The 18,301-nt window shown below is 32.6% G+C and overlaps 1 protein-coding gene across 1 annotated transcript; it reads right to left on the bottom strand.

Annotated features, from left to right (window-relative positions):
- Positions 1-8,507: 8,507 nt before the first annotated feature.
- On the bottom strand, positions 8,508-11,044 carry LOC115974039 (receptor-like protein 52). The gene is made up of 3 exons (XM_031094264.1): positions 11,041-11,044; positions 9,101-10,006; positions 8,508-8,998 (listed from the first exon to the last, which is right to left on the bottom strand). The coding sequence occupies exons 1-3, from the start codon at positions 11,042-11,044 to the stop codon at positions 8,508-8,510; spliced, it is 1,401 nt and encodes a 466-aa protein (XP_030950124.1).
- Positions 11,045-18,301: the final 7,257 nt, after the last annotated feature.

Below are 18,301 nucleotides of genomic sequence, written 5' to 3'. Positions count from 1 at the left end.
TATTTGAGTCCAACTGACACTCTCTCTATATTAGAGTGGAAAAACTTGGTCTATTGGGATTTTATTTTTCATTTTGGTCCAACTGAGCCTTCTGTCAAGTTAAAGAAGATTATAAGAAACCAAAGTTGTTTAGGATCGTCAAAATCATGCGATCCTACCGATCCTGAACGATCGCTAAGATCCTTGAAAGATCTAGATCGTTTTGAGTAGGTGGAATCATAAAATCGTAGAATCGTAAGATCCAAATCGGGATTTTGACAACCATGCCGCTAGGTTCTCCATCATCAGCCTCTCAGCTTCTCCAGACCACTGCATCTCTAAACTTCTCTTCCTTGCATTTACTTTTAGACGTTAAGTCATAACTCTATAGAAATACATGCCTTTAAGATGAGTAATTATTTATTTACTTTGGGAGCAATGCTCTCTCTTCTTATATCATAATGAGTCTTACTAATTAAATATGGTGAAATCTATCATTCATATGAAAAAATGAGCATTGCTTCTATACAAAAAAAAAACTCTCAAAATTTTGCACAATTTAGCCTTTTTTTTTTTTTTGAAGGCCCACTTTTGCCTAAATTTTTTTATGGGGGTATGGAGGAAAAAAAAAACATTTGCTCTTTAAGTATGGATTAATTTTGGCTTTTTTTTTTTGGGATATCTAAATAACAAAAATACCATTTTTAGTGAGATATCTAAATATAACAATCTGATACTTAAAATTTGTTGTGAAAATGTTGTGGATATAACATTTCTCTTTTTAGTGAGAGTTACGTCATCAATAATTACCAAACAAATCAGCACACATATGAAATGTATTTATTTTATTCATGTTTGATATTCATTTCAAGGTAATCAAATGTTTAAAAGAGGTAGGATTTCCATCTCTATATAGTTTCATTTGACACAGCAAATTTGCAACAGCAAGTGCGTAAGGAAATGCAGCAACCATTGACAGGTTCTCGAGCAACGTCAGTGCAATGTCGGGAACATTTTTTATTTAAACAGGGAGGAAGGACAATGGTCCTATTTGGTTCTGGGCATGTTGGAGGATCTGTTTTCAAAACCGAGTAAAAAGGAAACCATTATATATGTACATAAATGTTTTAAAATTCCAAATAAAAATGTAACAGATGAAAACTTATGTTGTCTTTGTACTAAACTTAATTTAACAATCAGCCAACAGAGAAAAGTAGCCCATTCTATGAAAATTTAATATTGCATTATGGGAACACTGAATTCAAATTTTTAAGAGAGGGTTTCATACAAATATATGCTGCATTATAAACTTGACTTGATAATAATAATAATTTTTTTTTTTTTTTTTAATTTGCAACTATGAAGGGAATCCCACAACTTTATGGTTTGACCCAAAAATGAAGTGATAAATAGATTTTGAGGTCCATTTGCTTTTAGAGTTGTCAAAACCTGCTTTAGCCTTTAAAAGTTTAGTTTTTTTTTTTTTTTTTTTTTTTTTTTTTTTTTTTTTTTTTGTGGGGGGGTGGGGGGGTGGGGGGGGTGTGCACTGAAGAATTTTAAGGGTCCTTGACTCTGAAAACAGAATTAAGACTAAAGTTAAAATTTGGAGTTTTTAGGACGATGCTTTATATTATAGTGTTCAATAAATTCATAACTTCAATATGCTATTCATCATAATTCACCAAATATTCATATATCACTTTAGTTATTACTTTATATACAGAAGCTATACTCCTAAAACTCACTAATTAAAATTATACTTCAAACAACAATGCAACATGAGCACAAAGAAAGACAAAGGGATTCCTTTAAAATCAAAATCAGAAGAAAAATCTATAACTTGTTTACACTCCAAACATTTTCTTTTTCATTTGTTTAAATGTTCGGTTTGTTTTCAAAAACTTGATTTATAAATAATCATATAGGAACTATAAAATTTAATAATACCACATTAAAAAAATGTAAGGAACTTCCACTTACTACAAGAAGAGGAAGAGAGAACCGGATCACCACTTGAAAAAGAGAGAACCGTATTACCGCTTGAAAAAACTAAGAAAAACACCATAAATAGAGGGAAAGCAAAATAAAACTCCATTTTGATAAAGAAAAATGCACCTCTGTGTTATGCAGGATACCTCAATAATTTAGTTATTTATAAGTCAATGCTATTTATTGCATATAAATAGTACATATCAATTTTGTCATTTTGTTCTTTAATTTCCCAACCAAAATTTATTTTAAGAAAAAAAATTTCCCAACAATTAATTACTAATAATTCTACAATATTTTGGGAATACAATTTGTGTGCTTCTTCCGCCAATAGGAAAGTGTTATTGTAAAACTTGGGCTTTTTTTTAAGAATGAAATTTGGGCTATTATTATTACCAAATTAGGACAAATCAAATTTATCTTAATACATATAAGTAGAAATATATCATGAAACTCTTAATATAAAACAGAAATTGGTCAAAAAAATATGGACTCTTCCGTTTAGGGATGGCAATTTTTCCCCGCCCCGCTTGACCCGCCCCTCCCCGCTTCGCCCCGTGCGGGTTTTCCCCGCCCCGCAAAGGTGGTGGGGCGGGGATGGGGCGAGATTTTAGACCCACACCACGGGGCGGGGCGGGGATGGGTTTACACTTTTTAGACCCACCCCGCCCCGCATTAATAAGGGTTAAATTGTAATTTTATTGTATCCTAAAACCCTACTATTTAAACAAAAATATCATCAACTTATTTTATTCTACCTAACGTGGCTTTACCTCTTTTTTCTCTCTAGCAAAGTTGGAAATAAGGTACCAATTTTAACTTCTTTTTTTTGTCTTTATTGGAAACAAATTTATATACTATTGAATTAATGATTTCATTCATGATTCATACGGTCTTTCTCAACTTACTTTTCATCATGTACATAATATAATTTTTTTTAATGAGTTACGGGTCTGTGGCTCTAAATATGTGTCTGTGTAATTGTTTTTGTAATTTTGTGTGGGCATTTGGCTGCTTAACAACACTGTTTCTTTAAGCTTGTTAAAATTTTATTTTATCATGTTATGAGATTTTTGTCGTGATATTGTCTTGTTAAACATTTAGATAATATTATTTAGTTTTTGCTAAAAATTAGTTTAATTTGATAGGATAAATTTATTTATAATTTCAAGTATATTTTTATTATTGAAACATGTAATTTTATTTGAAAAAATAGTAATAGTTATAGGGAAAATTAACAAGAAATAAAGTTTTATGATGCAGGGTGGGGCTCTGCGGGTCTTCATGGGGCCTTAAGGGGCGGGGATGGGGCAAGAAATTTTCCCCATCATGCGGGGCGGGGCGGGGATGGGGCAAGAAAAATCCATGCGGGGCGGGGGCAAAGATCTCATCCTTCGGCCCCGCCCCGCCCCATTGCCATCCCTACTTCCGTTTTGTATATTTGGTGCTTCCAATTCTTGACAAGTAAAAATTTCCTCATAAGTACTACTACAAATTTTACTACATAATCCTTACAACAAATTACTATCAGCAATTATAAAAATTTTATTCATATATTTATTTTTTAATTGTTGAAGTGGAACCAATTAGTTTGTAAGGCTTTTATAATAAACTTTAGTTTGTAAAGGTTTTTGCATTTTCTAGTTTCTCAATTTTTTTTAGAATGATATAAATTACCAATGCCAAATGTCAAACAAAAATTGTACACATCACACACATTTGGTGTGTATTATGTTTATTGGTCTTCTTAACAGGTGTCCTTTGGGTATTTGTAAATGGACCATTTGAGGAAAGTTTTGATACCACTTTCATAGAAAATATAAAAAAGTTATTAAAAAAAAGGGTGAACTATGTATTTGGTCTCTATCCTATACATCATATTTCAATTTAGTCACAAACTTTTTTTCAATTATGTCAATTTGGTCTCCAACCTTTCAGTACCACGTCAATTTAATCCTTCCTGTTATTTTTTGGATAAAAATTGATAGCGCATCTAATGGCCAAAATAAAAAATTAGCTTTCATTGATGTGAAAATACACTAAAATTTTATTTTGGCTATTTGATGTGTCATCAATTTTCATCCAAAATATAATGATAGGGACTAAATTGACACGAAACTCAAAGGTTGGAGACCAAATTGACACAATTAAAAAGTTAGGAACCAAATTAAAATATGATGTATAAAATAGGGACCAAACATGTAGTTTAACCTAAAAAAATCTGTTTTCTTTTTATTTTTCCATATAAATTTTTAAAATATATTTATGAAACTAATGGCCTTAGAGCATACATTAACTTTTCCCTAAATTTATTGCTTATAGCCTTGTATATTTACATTTAATGATATAATTAATTAGCCTGATTAATGAATTCCTAAATAAATGGGAGTTAATTATATAATAAATAAGCCTCATTTAATCCTCTATTCCTCTATCTTTCACACTATCACACACAATTTATTACGAGTCCGAATTTGATAAGGATGAAGTGTAAAACTTATATTTTACACCATCCAATAAGTGATTACTATATCAGCATTTCACTTAAACTTCATTACATCCTACTTATCTAATATCATCTCAATAAACTTCCAATTTGGTTGGATTTATAAATAGGAATTAGAATTTTGATACAAGATAGAAATTCTACTCTAGTCTAATCTAAGTGTATGTGTGTGTGAAATTCTCTCTTGGGAACTTGAACCTCGGTCCTTACCCCCACACCCCATAAACACTTATATTTATAAAGTGACCATCGCACCAAGGGTATGCGGTGGTATACAGAAATTACAATTGATTAGGTGTGGTTGTGTTTATTTTTAAATATATGATAAAATGATGTGACAAGTTAGGATTGAAATGGTAAAACATGGGTTTAATACCACATTATTATAGAATTTAATCTCATTTTTTATTATTATTATTTTTTTTTTTTGGGTGTGGAAGTAGCTATCGAAACTCTTTGTCACATACACAAAAATTGTTTGATAAAATAGTTGAGTGATCTGTCCCTTTTATCAATTTTGTTGAAGGAATAAAATTATTTGAAAATTTTTCTTATGCCACAAGACAATTTTCTACCTATCAAGAGTTGTTTTTTTTGTTTTAAAAATTATAGAAACAAACACATGTGTAAGGACACGAAAATTAGGGGTCTAAACCCACTTAAAGTTGTGAGGCCTACACCACCCAATTAGGCCCAAACAGATAAATATTTGTTAAGAGAGTGGGGAAAACAAGTCGGGCTCAAGTCCATAGATTCAAATAGGAATGAACGGAAGTTAAAAACAAATAGCATTAATGGTTCTTTTCAAGCCCGCCTGAGGAAGATGTTCTTACACAAAGATACACATTGTTCTCTCTCTCTCTCTCTTTCTTCTTATTGTTCTTGTTCTAATATCTTCATTTTTTTTTCCGGATCCCTTCATCTAGAAGTTCTCTTCTTTTATATAATCCTATACTTCTTGCATCTTAGCCCTCCATCTGCAATCCTCTAGGTCCTCCTTAGGACACTTGTCATATTAGACTCCTGCGGAAGGTGGTAAAAGGGGTTGTTTAGCTGTGAATGTACTATTCAGGGGTCATTTCCTCATCAATGCAGCTGATAAAGCTGTTGCCAGTCATTTAATATGGAGGTAGTAGGTAAGCTTTCACAGGAAACTTCTTTCACCTACCTTGACTCTCTCTTTGAACACCATTCTCTCCACTCAGGTTTCCAGGAGATATTTTGTCTTCCTCTCCTCTCTATGGGCAAGCCCACTCCTCGGGTTTAAAGTGCTTCCACCTAAGGAATAAATGATGGTCATAGCAGTCTTAGTCTTTCTCGGTCCTCGAATCCCCACAACATGCATGCGCACACAAGAGAAACAAAATGATTTTCTACTTGTAAAGAGTTGAAATCTTCAAATATGCCAAATGTTAAAGTCATTTTAACTTTATTTTAAAGTATTAAGACTTTTGATATATTTGTCTGTATATATTTGTACTTTGCAACTTTAGGTTTTTCTAGTTTCTCAATTTGTTTAAAAAAATATAATTTACCAATGCCATATAGCAATCAAACAATTTATATTTGGTATATATATATATAGATATTTGACACGTATAGGTTTATTGCTTACAACCTAATATGATTGCAAATTTTTTAGGAGAATATTCGTTTACATAAATTATATAACATATGAGCTTCATTGTCCCATAAAAAGAGAGCTTCATTAAATAATTAAGTTTAAATTAATGGGAGCTATTTATAGAATAAATGTTAAATGAGCCTCATTTAATCCCTCTTTCGTCCTCTCATACACAAAATTGTCTTTATTATTTTGTACTAGGAATAGGATGCTAGAGTTTGCAAAAACTTATGTGTCAGCATAAATGAAATCTTAGAAAATATAGATCAATCAATATCTATATGGTGTTTCTAAATATTCGTAGATATTGACTAAGAGAAAGATCTAATATATGGATAAATCCCGGTTTTTAAAAAAAAAAAAAATTTAAATAACTATAAAAGCCAATCTATTTTGTTAGTTAGCACATTTTTGAAACTATTTAAGTGTCTAACAACTTGAGTCTTTTAGACTTGATTTCATTGTAACAAATCGAGTTTTAAAGACTCGATTTCCATGAGGTGTGTACCTGAGGTGGATCAAAAATCCACATGGAACTCGAGTCTCTACCCTCATCTGAAAACACAGACCCGCAACAAAAAATCCCAAAAAACCCACAACATTTCACAGACCCAGTTTATCTCTGTCTTTCATGGGCTTGGAAATTGGAACCACACTTTTCTCGCATTTCTTTACCAACCCAGAAAACAAGAAGATAACACTCTTCCATTTCTACTTTGATTCAAAATCTTCTTCAAATTTCTGGTAGAGCTCTATTTCATTGGATTGTAGTTTCATTTAGCGGCATACGCATATTTGGGTGGTGTTGTGGAAAATGATCAAAGTCTTGATTCCGTATAAATCTACTTTTATTTATTTTTATTCTATATGGAACCCATGTTTCAAAGATTCGATTTTTATGGTTAATTAAGTGTTCTAAATGATATAGCTCTAATGTTTTCCACCGATGTTGTTTAAGGTTTTGAGGAAGCAGTTAGATCTTAGATGTAGTTAGACTTTCTTGGGTTTTTGGGGCTTGAAAGAAGGGAGTGGGACGGCAGATTGAGAAAGAAAAGGATGGCAGATGGAGAAAATAAAGAAAAAGAACGATGGAGAAAGAAAAGAAAAGGGCGGTAGATGGAGAAAGAAAAGAAAAAGAATGAAGGAAGAAGATGACGGAAATCAAGTCTTAAAGACTCGATTTCCACGTGGATTTTTTGATCCACCTCAGCTACACACCTCATGGAAATCGAGTCTTTAAAACTCGATTTGCTACAGCGAAATCGAGTTTAACAGACTCAAGTTGTTAGATACCTAAATAGTTTCAAAAATGTGCTAACTAACAAAATAGTTTGGCTTTTATAGTTATTTAAAAAATAATAATAATAAATAATGTATCGCTTTTTAACTTAAAAGTGGCTGAATTTTAGATAGATACTTTTCCTACATTGCAACACCTCCTTAATTGTAGGAATCAACTTTCTCTCGGCTTCTGCTATTATATGTAGTATATGATATGATATAGATATAGATACAGATATAGATATATAGATTGGTGTCCTTGTGGCAATAGTTAATAGAATAATTAATCTCACAACGGTCTAATTTAATATGTCTTATACACTTAAGACACATCAACATATCAACTAGAGATCTTCACTTCCATGATCAAGACAAACCATTTTAGTGACACGTTATAGTTTACAAAGATCTTCTATGACTAAATCACATACTATGCATCTCAAAGATTATATGATAAAGTCCAAATATTCATGTTACCATTATTTTAGATAATAAAATTTTATTATTTATATCATAATGTCATACATGATATCATATAGAGCAATAGGATTTTAGGACACTAATCCTAACATCTTGATCCATTGCTACCAATCAAATTTTCTGTAAATCTTGATAAAATGTCTGATTCCTTGAAATTCACCCTCTGGAATTTGGTCAACTTCCTTGTGAAATCTAATTATTGCGCTCTTTGTTCCTATAAATACTGCTCATTGCAACTAAACCTCGTAGAGCTACTCCCGCAAAACTTATAATTAAAGGAAGATATTTGAAGAGAACTTTTCTCGATTCATGATGGTCAGAATTGTTGCAGCTGTTAATGTTTAGTGATGGCTTATTAGCACAGAGAGCAAGATTGTTCAAGAAGCTGCTGGCATATGCATCATTTTCAACTTGTGTTGGGATCCTCCCAGTCAAATGATTGGAAGAGAGATTGAGTAAAGTGAGGTTCAGGAGGCCAAGTTGGAGAGGTATTTGGCCAAAAAGTTGGTTTTCTGACAAGTCCAACTCTGTAAGACGTGCCAAATTACCTAATTTCTTTGGAATAGGTCCAGAAATTTTATTTCGGCGAAGGTTTAGAGTATTTAATGTTTTCCACGATACAATATCTAGTGGAAGGGAGCTCGAGAGTCAATTTTGATCAAGAAAAAGAGTTGTTAAATGAGGAAGACATGTTAATTCTCGAGGAATTGTCCCAGTAAAGAGGTTATTACTAGCCTCAAATACCACCAAATTCCTCCAGGAAGACACTCCAGTTGGAATCGTACCAGAAAAGAAGTTGTTATTTATTTCCAATCTTGAGAGATTCCTTGCCACTCTTTGAGGAAGCTCGCCTGTAAACGAATTGTCGCTTAAAATCAAGACCCTCAAATTCAACGATGTCCATAGGCCACTAGGAATATCCCCAGAAAGCCTATTATTGTAAACAGTCACAATTTTCAAACCATTGCAATTGCCAAGCGACTTAGGCAATTGTCCAGTGATGTTGTTGTTATAAGCTACCATAGCTTCCAACCTTCCGTTATCACACAAGTGTTCTGGTAACTTGCCTTCAAGCTTATTGTCTGCAACCTGGAACTCTACAAGCATAGAATACCGCCCAAAGTCCGGAGCCAGAGTCCCTGATAAATTGTTGCTAGACACTTTAAGGACCACTAGACTTTAAAGACGGCCAATACTGTCCGGGATTTTTCCAGATAACAGATTGAAGTACAAACTCAGACCTGTCATGTTTTTGAGTCTGCCAAAGTCATCAGGTATGCTTCCGGTCAATTTATTATCCGAGAGGTCAATAACATCAATGTTTAATGCTTCAACCACCCGAGGAATCTCCCCAGACAATTGGTTTCTGAAAAGAAACACAATACTTAAATTCTTTGGCATAAACAAACTGCTCGGAATTTTCCTAGTCAGATTGTTTATTGACAAATCCAAATGCACCAAAGCCTCCATTTCTCCAATCGTGTCTGGGATTTTCCCATTCAAATTAGAAGCAGTAATCCATAAAAACTTAAGCTTCTTCAACTCCGTGAAACTCGAAGGCAACTCTGCTGCTGTCATGTTTACATTATAGGCCAACTGCAGTGACTCAAGTTTGAACAAGTTGTCGATTTCTGGCGAGAAAGAACCGTTAAATGCACACTGGAAAAGCTGAAGCGTCCTTAGCTCCGTTAACTGTCCAATAGATGCTGGAATGTTACCATAGAAGTTGTTGGCTCCAAGGTTGAGGTGGCGCAGGCCAAACAAGCGGTGAAAGTCAACTGGGATTGTGCCGTTGAAGTAATTCTGTGAGAGGTCAAGGTCTTCAAGCTTGGAACAGTTATAGAGCGCTTTAGGAAACTCTTGAGAAATGAAGTTGTTTGAAAGGTTAATGACTGTGAGGTTCTTAAGGTCATAAATGAAGGGTGGGACTGTTTGGTTGATGTTCTTGTTTTGAAGTAGTAGTTGGGTGACTGTTCCACTGGTGCAAGTGATCTCTGGCCAGTTACAATGGTGGGAGGAGTTTAAGTGGCTTAGAGATAGTGGATTGTGCCAGTGGCTTAGAGATGGTGGGTTATGCCAATGTTGCTTTAGTTTCAGGAGGACTGTTTGTTCTTTGTCATTTAGCTGAGACTTAGAGTTCGCATGTCCTAAAAGGAGGAGAAGAAAGGAGAGGAAGATAGTTGTTTTGGTCATTTGGAATTTTGGACGCTAAGTTCGTGTTTTTGGTTTCTCAACTCAAAGATGAGCAACTGGCAAGCAAATACTAATCACTACGTATGAATAATTTATAGGCGTAAAAATTTACATTGGGGTCCACGTAAACTAATCACTACCCATTCTAAAAATAATTGGTGATTAATTCTAAACTAAATTCGTAATAATTTTCATTTTGATATAAAAAATCAAAGAATTAGTTATGATATCATCTTATATTTTGTTGTGTCATTGTTGCAATAGAAATTATTAAAATAAGTACAACCCCTATAACCACTCTATAAACAAATCAATTGATTTTCTTGTTCTTATTAGTCATTGGCACAATTCAAAAATATTTAATTTTTTTTTAATAAAAAAATTGAGATATCAAAACCATATTATGCTAGTAATGGTAAAATTTGTAATGAGTCTTGTATCTAACTTACACGCCATTGTGTTTTTAGAGTTTAAATCCTTACTCCCCTCATTATTGTAAATTGTAACTATCAAATAATAATAATAATAATAATAGTGAAATATCATTTTCAGTAGTTTTTTTTTTTTTTTTTTTAATTTGTAAATTCTTTAGAATAAAACGTAACTCACTTACTAAAAAACAAATATCTTCAGATCTAAAAAGGTTTATAGTCTCTCAATCAAACCTTGAGCTTTTCTTTTTTTTTTTTGGAGAGGAAATCAAACCTTGAGCTAAGCTAAGAATAAGTAGCAATGATTTATTGTAATTGACATTTATAGCAACATAAAATATATATATATATATATATTAATCAATAATGATACTAAATTTTAAAGTCAACTTGTTAATGACGAAATAACGTTGAACAGTATGATAGCACTGAAATATTAAAATTTTAATTTTGAATAATCCAACCACCAAAATGTCAAACAAAACATATAGTCATTATATATAATTAATTTAAGGGTGCTTAACCGAATTTTCCAAAATACTCTTAATTCCAGTTACCCATTGTGAACGGAGTATGGTAGCTGGAAATAATGGTCAGTTTTCTAAGTCTAGGAGCTGGGGTTTGACACTGCCACTACATTTCCAAGCACGGGAGCGCTTGACCTTTTGGAGTTCTTCAAGTAAACAAAATATAGCAACGGGAGAAAACAGTTCAAACTGAAAAATCCGCTTGGAAAATATTCCACACAGAAATAAAATATAGAAACTTAAATTATGCTTTCAAGAGTCAGGAGAGATGAGCCAATCAAATGAAATTGGCTGGATCAAAAGTCTAAGGAGAGCAACTCCTCGTCTTCGTCTTCGTCAATATCTCCATTCTCTACACCTCACGTATGGTGTGACACTAATCTGTGTGATCCATGGGGATGTACTCACCCGTATGATGCACGATAACGTATTTGGAAACAATGTAAAGTCGGATTATAACATTCGCATGTGTTTTGAGTTTAGTTTAGATCATTCTATAGTAATAGCATATCTTCCGTATAATGGTTAGTACTTGGTGTGATGATATCTGCTTTCCAACCTCTCCAGAATTAAGAATAGAACTGCCTAATGCTAACCACCTATTCCAGATTCAAAAATCGAGTATGAACTTGTTTTATCATATATTTGATATCAAAAATTATGCAGTGAATAATACAAAAGAATAACCATTAATCCACCTGCAATTTGTCAAACATCATTACAAATTCAATCATTTCATCCATACATTTCAACAACAACCGAATTTAAGTTGTCAGTTGTAACCAGTGTGAAAACAAATAGAGGCGTCAAATGTGAGTTTCTTATCAAATATCACTATAGATTTACATCAAGTATTAGTATTAAGACAATATATCTTTGTACTAGTGATGGAAAAGTTGACTAGAAGTATTCAAGATCAAGTCTCTTGTGTATGCCTTTTGCAAATGATATATATAGTTTTAATGAATGAAACTAGACAAGTAGTTAATGTCAAGTTAGAAATTTGAAAAGATGCTTTAGAATCTAAACGCTCTAGGTTAAATAGGACCTAAACAAATATACTTTAGAATTTAAGGAATAAAACAAAGATTAAGAGTTCGTAAGACTTTATTGTGAAGGTGTACCAAAAAGCGAGAGCTTTTAATATCTTGGATCAATAATTCATAAAGATTGAGAGATTGAAGATGTGAATCATGGGATAAGAGTGGGGTTGATGAAATGGAGAAGTGCACAATAAATTACATATTAAGTTAAACAAAAAAATTTATAAGCCTGCTATGAGACAATTATACATTATGGTACTGAATGTTAAGCTGTTACGAGGTACCATGTTCATGAAATGAGTGTAACTGAATTGAGAATACTAACATGGACAAGTGGAAATACAAGGAAAGATAACCTTCGAAAAGAGAATGTTCACTTAAAAATGGATGGTCCATATTGATGAAAAAATGAAGGAGTCACTCAATATGGTTTTCTCAAGTGCAAAATGTTTTTTTTTTTTTTGATAAACTTCAATATATTTCAAAGTCAAACTGAAAGGAACAAAGCCTGGGCATCTTCCTTACAAGCTGAAGCCACTTTGGCTGGAAGATTGTCCGAACACAAACAAAAGGAAATAAAGGACTCTAGTGCGTACTTTGCTGCTTCATGAGCAGCAGCATTTCCACTTCTTTTTACCCAGAAAAACAAACTTGAATCAAAAGTTTTTGCCAAAAACAAAATGTCAGACACCAGAGAGGAGATAGCCCATTGGGGGCAACCCGTGTAGTCCAGGATAGCATCAATACTGATTTTTGAGTCAGTTTCCACAATGACAACCCTCCAGTTTTCACCTCTAGCTAGGTGGATATATTTATTTGCTCTTTCTATAGTGGGGAGATACTGATGCTTAACTTGTCAATCTTAACAGCTACAGCACATGCTATCACTGATGATAACCCATTCAAATCTAGAAAATTAGAAATTTGTGCGAATTTGACATGTTTCCATGCAGGGGAACGAGATATGCATCAAGCCTGCAGAATTCTATTTATTAGACCAGGAAGTACTCTGCTTTTATGATATAATGATTAGGGGTCGTCAAAGGCAGGAAATTGTGATTGGCTACCGCACTGCAAATGCAGAGTGTGCCATAATTAACCCTCCACAGAAGTCAGAACCAAGAAAATGGGCCATTGATGATGTTTTTGTGGTCATCTCATCTGGTGAATGAAATGCATAATAGTTCTTTTGCACTAACCTATGCTAGCCCACCTTATTCTTGCCCTCTCAGCCATAATATTAGTCAGTAAAATTAAGCATTTAGGTGTGAATTCATCAATGTAAGAGAGCTGTTTAGTTAATGTTGCAAAAGAATCTGAAGGCTCCTATTGAAGGTGGTGAGGTCTCCATTCACTACAAAGATTCATTGATGATGATTTCTTGTTCCCCAAACGTAAGTTTCGCAAACACAGGCTTATTGACTTAACTGGCTTGGACAATACACACTGGTTACATGACAGCAGGGTGAAGGGATAACAGTGACTCGCAAATATGTTATAGAATTGAATGAAAATTTATGTTGGAAAGTTAATAGATCTTGATGGAATGGATGGAACAATATTCTGTGGGAAAATTCCCTTTTATGGCCATTTTTGTGTAATATCATGAGCTATCCCTTGTTCATGCTGGAATTCTGGAAACTGAAGTCTGATGGCATTTTTTAGTTAACCCCTCGGCTACTAGCGTAAATTTTTTTGTTAGCACTTTCTGCCTCCTTTCGAAGGATATGTAACATAGCAAGAAACAGGTAGTTACATGGATCAACTCATGTAGACGTCAAAAAAGCAATAGAAGATTGTCACTATTCTGTTTATTTATTTATGCTAATGGAGGATTTTAAGTATTTAGTTGAATCCTAATTGTGATTTTGCATGTTCAATGTTGCTTATTTATTTATGTTAATGGAGGATTGTAAGTATTTAGTTGAATCCTAATAGTGATTTTGAATATTCAATGCTCATACTCATTTCAAATGCAATTTAATACAATAAGATTCTCTGTAAATTGTAAGGAAGGCCAATGTGATGATTCGGAATTGTTTATTTACTGAAAGTACAGTAGAAAAAGAAGCTAGGGAAAAAGACGCTTGCCAAAATGCACTTATCTAACATGGTTTCATACTTCACTTCCCCCAGTTCTTATTTGTTGGTTATATCATCACCATATCCAACCAGTTCTACCAAAGGAATCACCGACATAAATATTGATGAAATCAACCAGCTTACACTAGAACTGCAACCTTATTACACAACAAAAACTTAATAAACTCAAAATCAACAAACAAAAGCAAGATTGTTCATTTTTCTCACACTAAAAGCTTTGACCCTTTCTCTACACCATGTACACAGCAATTTAATGAAAGACCCTTGGAAAATTTGCATCAATCCCTTTTGAGAAATGTTCATCATGTCAACCGCTAGGTTCTCCATCATCGGCGCCTCAGCTTCTCCAGGCCACTGCATCTCTAAACTTCTCTTCCCTGCATTTATTTTTAGACGTGAAGTCATAACTCTATAGAAACACATGCCTTTAAGATGAGCAATTATTCTTTACTTTGGGAGCAATGCTCTCTCTTCTTATATCATAATGAGTGTTACTGATTAAATATGGTAAAATCTATCATTCATGTGAAAAAATGAGCATTTCTTTTATATGTATGGTAAATAATTGAAACCACACACACACAAAATTTTAGCATAACAAATAAATACATGGAACTCAAATGTGAAAGAGAAGATACGCTATGTCAAATGCATAATATACTTTCTTCTACCATAAAATGATGATGAGGGAGTATAGTTCCAAGTGGTTTAGGTAGCTTGAGAGGGCATGATGAAAGTGGAAGTACAGGGAGATTTTGACCTAATATTTTATTTCTACAAATATGCAATTGTATTTAAAAATAAAATAAACCGCACTAAAAAATGTGCGCTATATATTCTATGGGTGGGGTATATTTACACACCTTCACACACACTCAAACTACACATAAATCATGACTCGAAGTCATAATTTTCAAGTTAGAAAGTGTGTATAACAGGGTGTGTGAACTAATTTTTACTAATATTCTACAATGTATCAAGTTGGCAAGTGTTTCCACATAAACATTTTGTAGCACGTGTTGTGGTGATATATGTTCTTTTTTATTTATTTTTTGATAAACTGCAGTTTTTATTAACAACAAAAGGCAGAACAATAATCTGACTTGCAAGCCTCCATGTGTGCTTTTGTGAGATAGAGTGATAAGACATTAAGACTGCAAATTCGGAAATGCAATTTAACCATCCGACTTGTTAATCTCATGGAAAAGGTTTACATTCTTTTCATTTTCACCGCTCTTCTGTTCTCTTTCTCTAGGAATTTCCGACTTTGTGGTGAAATCGTGAGAGGTTAGTCATTAATGTTGCTATTATACCAAAATTTCATGCTGCCACATCTTCTAAAATTTCATTTACCAAATAAGAAATGATAACTTACTTTAAATGACATAAAAATCAAAAATATTTTAACAATTGTAGAAAATTAAATCTTGACCATAAAATAGAGGAAATTTTATATTTTTTCTGTGGACATAACTTTTACTACAATTTATTAAAGTTATTGGCAGTAAATAGTAGACAATTACTTTCACACAAATTTATATATTTTTTTTTCACTACTCAATCAGCCATTTTAACAAGTTATGACAAACTATATCCTCAGGCTCTCTCAATCTTTATTCGTCTTAAAAGAGTAAAGATGAAGTTAAGGATGGCCAACCAAAGTTAAAAACTACAAGACAATTAATGGACTTATTTCATATTTCGGTAGAAAGTAACAAAAATTTGTGTATGCATGCTAGCTGCCATGGCGTCTATTTTGGTGGGCAATCAAAATCAAAATCAAAATGATAAGATCCTTAACGACGACGAGAATGTTCCTCTATCGTGATTTAACTAGACCAATATTAATATATGTCACCACCACCAGTTTGATCCCAATGTTTTTCACGAGTCATGTGTGGAGCCCACAATTGTGAACAGAATAAGTAGATAAGGCCATAGCTTTTATCATTGAATTTGAAGACATGAAAGATTAAAAGATGATGTTGACAGCAAAGTTAATTTGCAAAAAAATATTATTAACTAATAAAAACTCAAATAAATAAATAAACAAAAATTAATCATCATACAAAATATAATGTAAATGTAAATTGTAATTAAGATTCAAAATATCTGTCAAGTTTAGTTAGGATTCAATATAATCTAATTATATTTATGTTTCTCCAAAATATCAATTCATATATTAACTTAAAAGATTCATTAAATATAATATGTTTAAATATTTCATCTGAATACTTTTCTTTTGAACTAATATCATTTGAATACTTAAAGAGTATAAATTGAGATAATAAAATCAATGTTAAAAATGAATAATTGAATTAGGAAAAATTATCTTATGCGTTAGATATATGGAACATGTCTTTCACAAACATGTGAACCCCACATTTATGGAACTCACATGTATGTGAGAAGCACACTCTATACGTTTGGCTCACAAAATACTAGCTCTGCATCTAAGTTGTTGCCATTAACATTGGAAAAGGCAACAATCATGCATGTAGAATTATGGGCATTGATTCTAAATTTCTAACACTGTATTGAAGTTTATCACTTCTAACAATTGCTTTCCTCCTGTTTTTGCATCTTTGGTTTTGGACTGTAGGGAGTTGCTGAGTGCACCGTAGAGTGTAGTACCTTAAGGCCAATCAATGTGCTAACCTTTAGAAAAAGAGGGGGATGAGATCGCAACCTAACAGAATAGCTGGGTTTAATTACTATTCAAATGTTGTAATTTTGTATTATCAAAGGGTATCACCCTTATCAAATTGATTCTTACCCTCTATTGTACCAAACTTTAATTAATAAATAAAGATAATAATATATATCTAAAAAAAATATAAATTGAAAAGTCAATCATATATCACTTTTTATTTTTTCATTTAAATATAATCATTTAGATTTTTTTTTTTTTTTTTTTTTTTTCCTTAGGGCCAATTAACAAGGAGGAATTTCTTTGAGGGCAGGGACTAGGGAGGCAATTATATAATTTGAATATGGGTTAGGGTTTATTGTTGTAGGGAAGGTCATGGTTTCCATCATTGAAGATATGAAAAAATTGCTTCCCTCTTTTCTTGTTGGAATATTCACGATCCCAATGTTTATCACAGGTGAGGTGTGGACCGACGAGGTATGAAGTAGATAAGGGCAAGGTACATGTTTATTGATTGTTACAGAGAGGCATAATAGCTTCCATCAGTTTTTTTACTTTATGAAATAATACCTTCCATCATTGAACATATCAAATATTTGTTTCCCCATTTTCTAGTTGGAATATTTACAATATGGCTCTCTTTTCCCCCAAAGATTTTTTGTTGGTCAGGATGCTATTGCATCTTGTGCATAAACTGGGGGATAAGGGATACTTTTAAAAAGCACAAACACAAAAATAAATAAATAAATAATAATAATAATAATAATAATAATAAATTTTAAAAAAATAAATAAACAAAAACAAAAAATTGTTATAATATACTTGGTCAACTCCCATATTTCCCTAACTTGTATATAGTTAATTACTTTTTAATTTTTTTTTTAAATGTTATGCTATAGTATACTTTATTGGTAAAAGTAGGGAGTGGGGCTACTTTTTTTCTAATAAGTACTAATAGTGCCTTTTCTCCAAAACAAAACAAAAACAAAAAAAAAACAAAAAAAAAAACAAAAACACTAATAGTGCCTATAATCTATATATAAAATAATAGGTGAAGCAGAGAGAGTGTGAAATTGAATTCCAAATTAGAACTCTAATTTTGTGCCATGTGTCTAGAATCTGAAATTGAAATTGAATTTTGCATCATGTGGCTAAATGTATGTGGGCTCATTTTCATTAAAACCACTTCTATGTATCGGGTCAAGTAAGTTATTGTGCTAATTAAGTTTTTTCTTGATTTTGTAGTCAAATGTGAAAACCAAAGAGATTAGTATCGGTGATAAGAACTTGGTTTGGGTACATTGCATAATTTCCAAAAAGATAGCAAAGCCAGAGTTTGCATCTTTGTTATAAATTGCTTACAAAGTTTGTATCTTTACATTTGCACTGAGTTTCGGATTAGAGTGCTTTCTTCTTGGTTCTGACATTGAGTTTTGTTTACTATTTACTTACAAAGTTTGCATCTTTACATTTGCTATAAATTGCTAATATGTGA

This window comes from Quercus lobata, chromosome 2 (genome assembly GCF_001633185.2).
Source record: "Quercus lobata isolate SW786 chromosome 2, ValleyOak3.0 Primary Assembly, whole genome shotgun sequence".
Classification (NCBI taxonomy): Eukaryota; Viridiplantae; Streptophyta; class Magnoliopsida; order Fagales; family Fagaceae; genus Quercus; species Quercus lobata.
The sequence above is the reverse complement of the archived record's forward strand: the minus strand, read 5'-3'. Positions and strand labels throughout refer to the sequence as shown.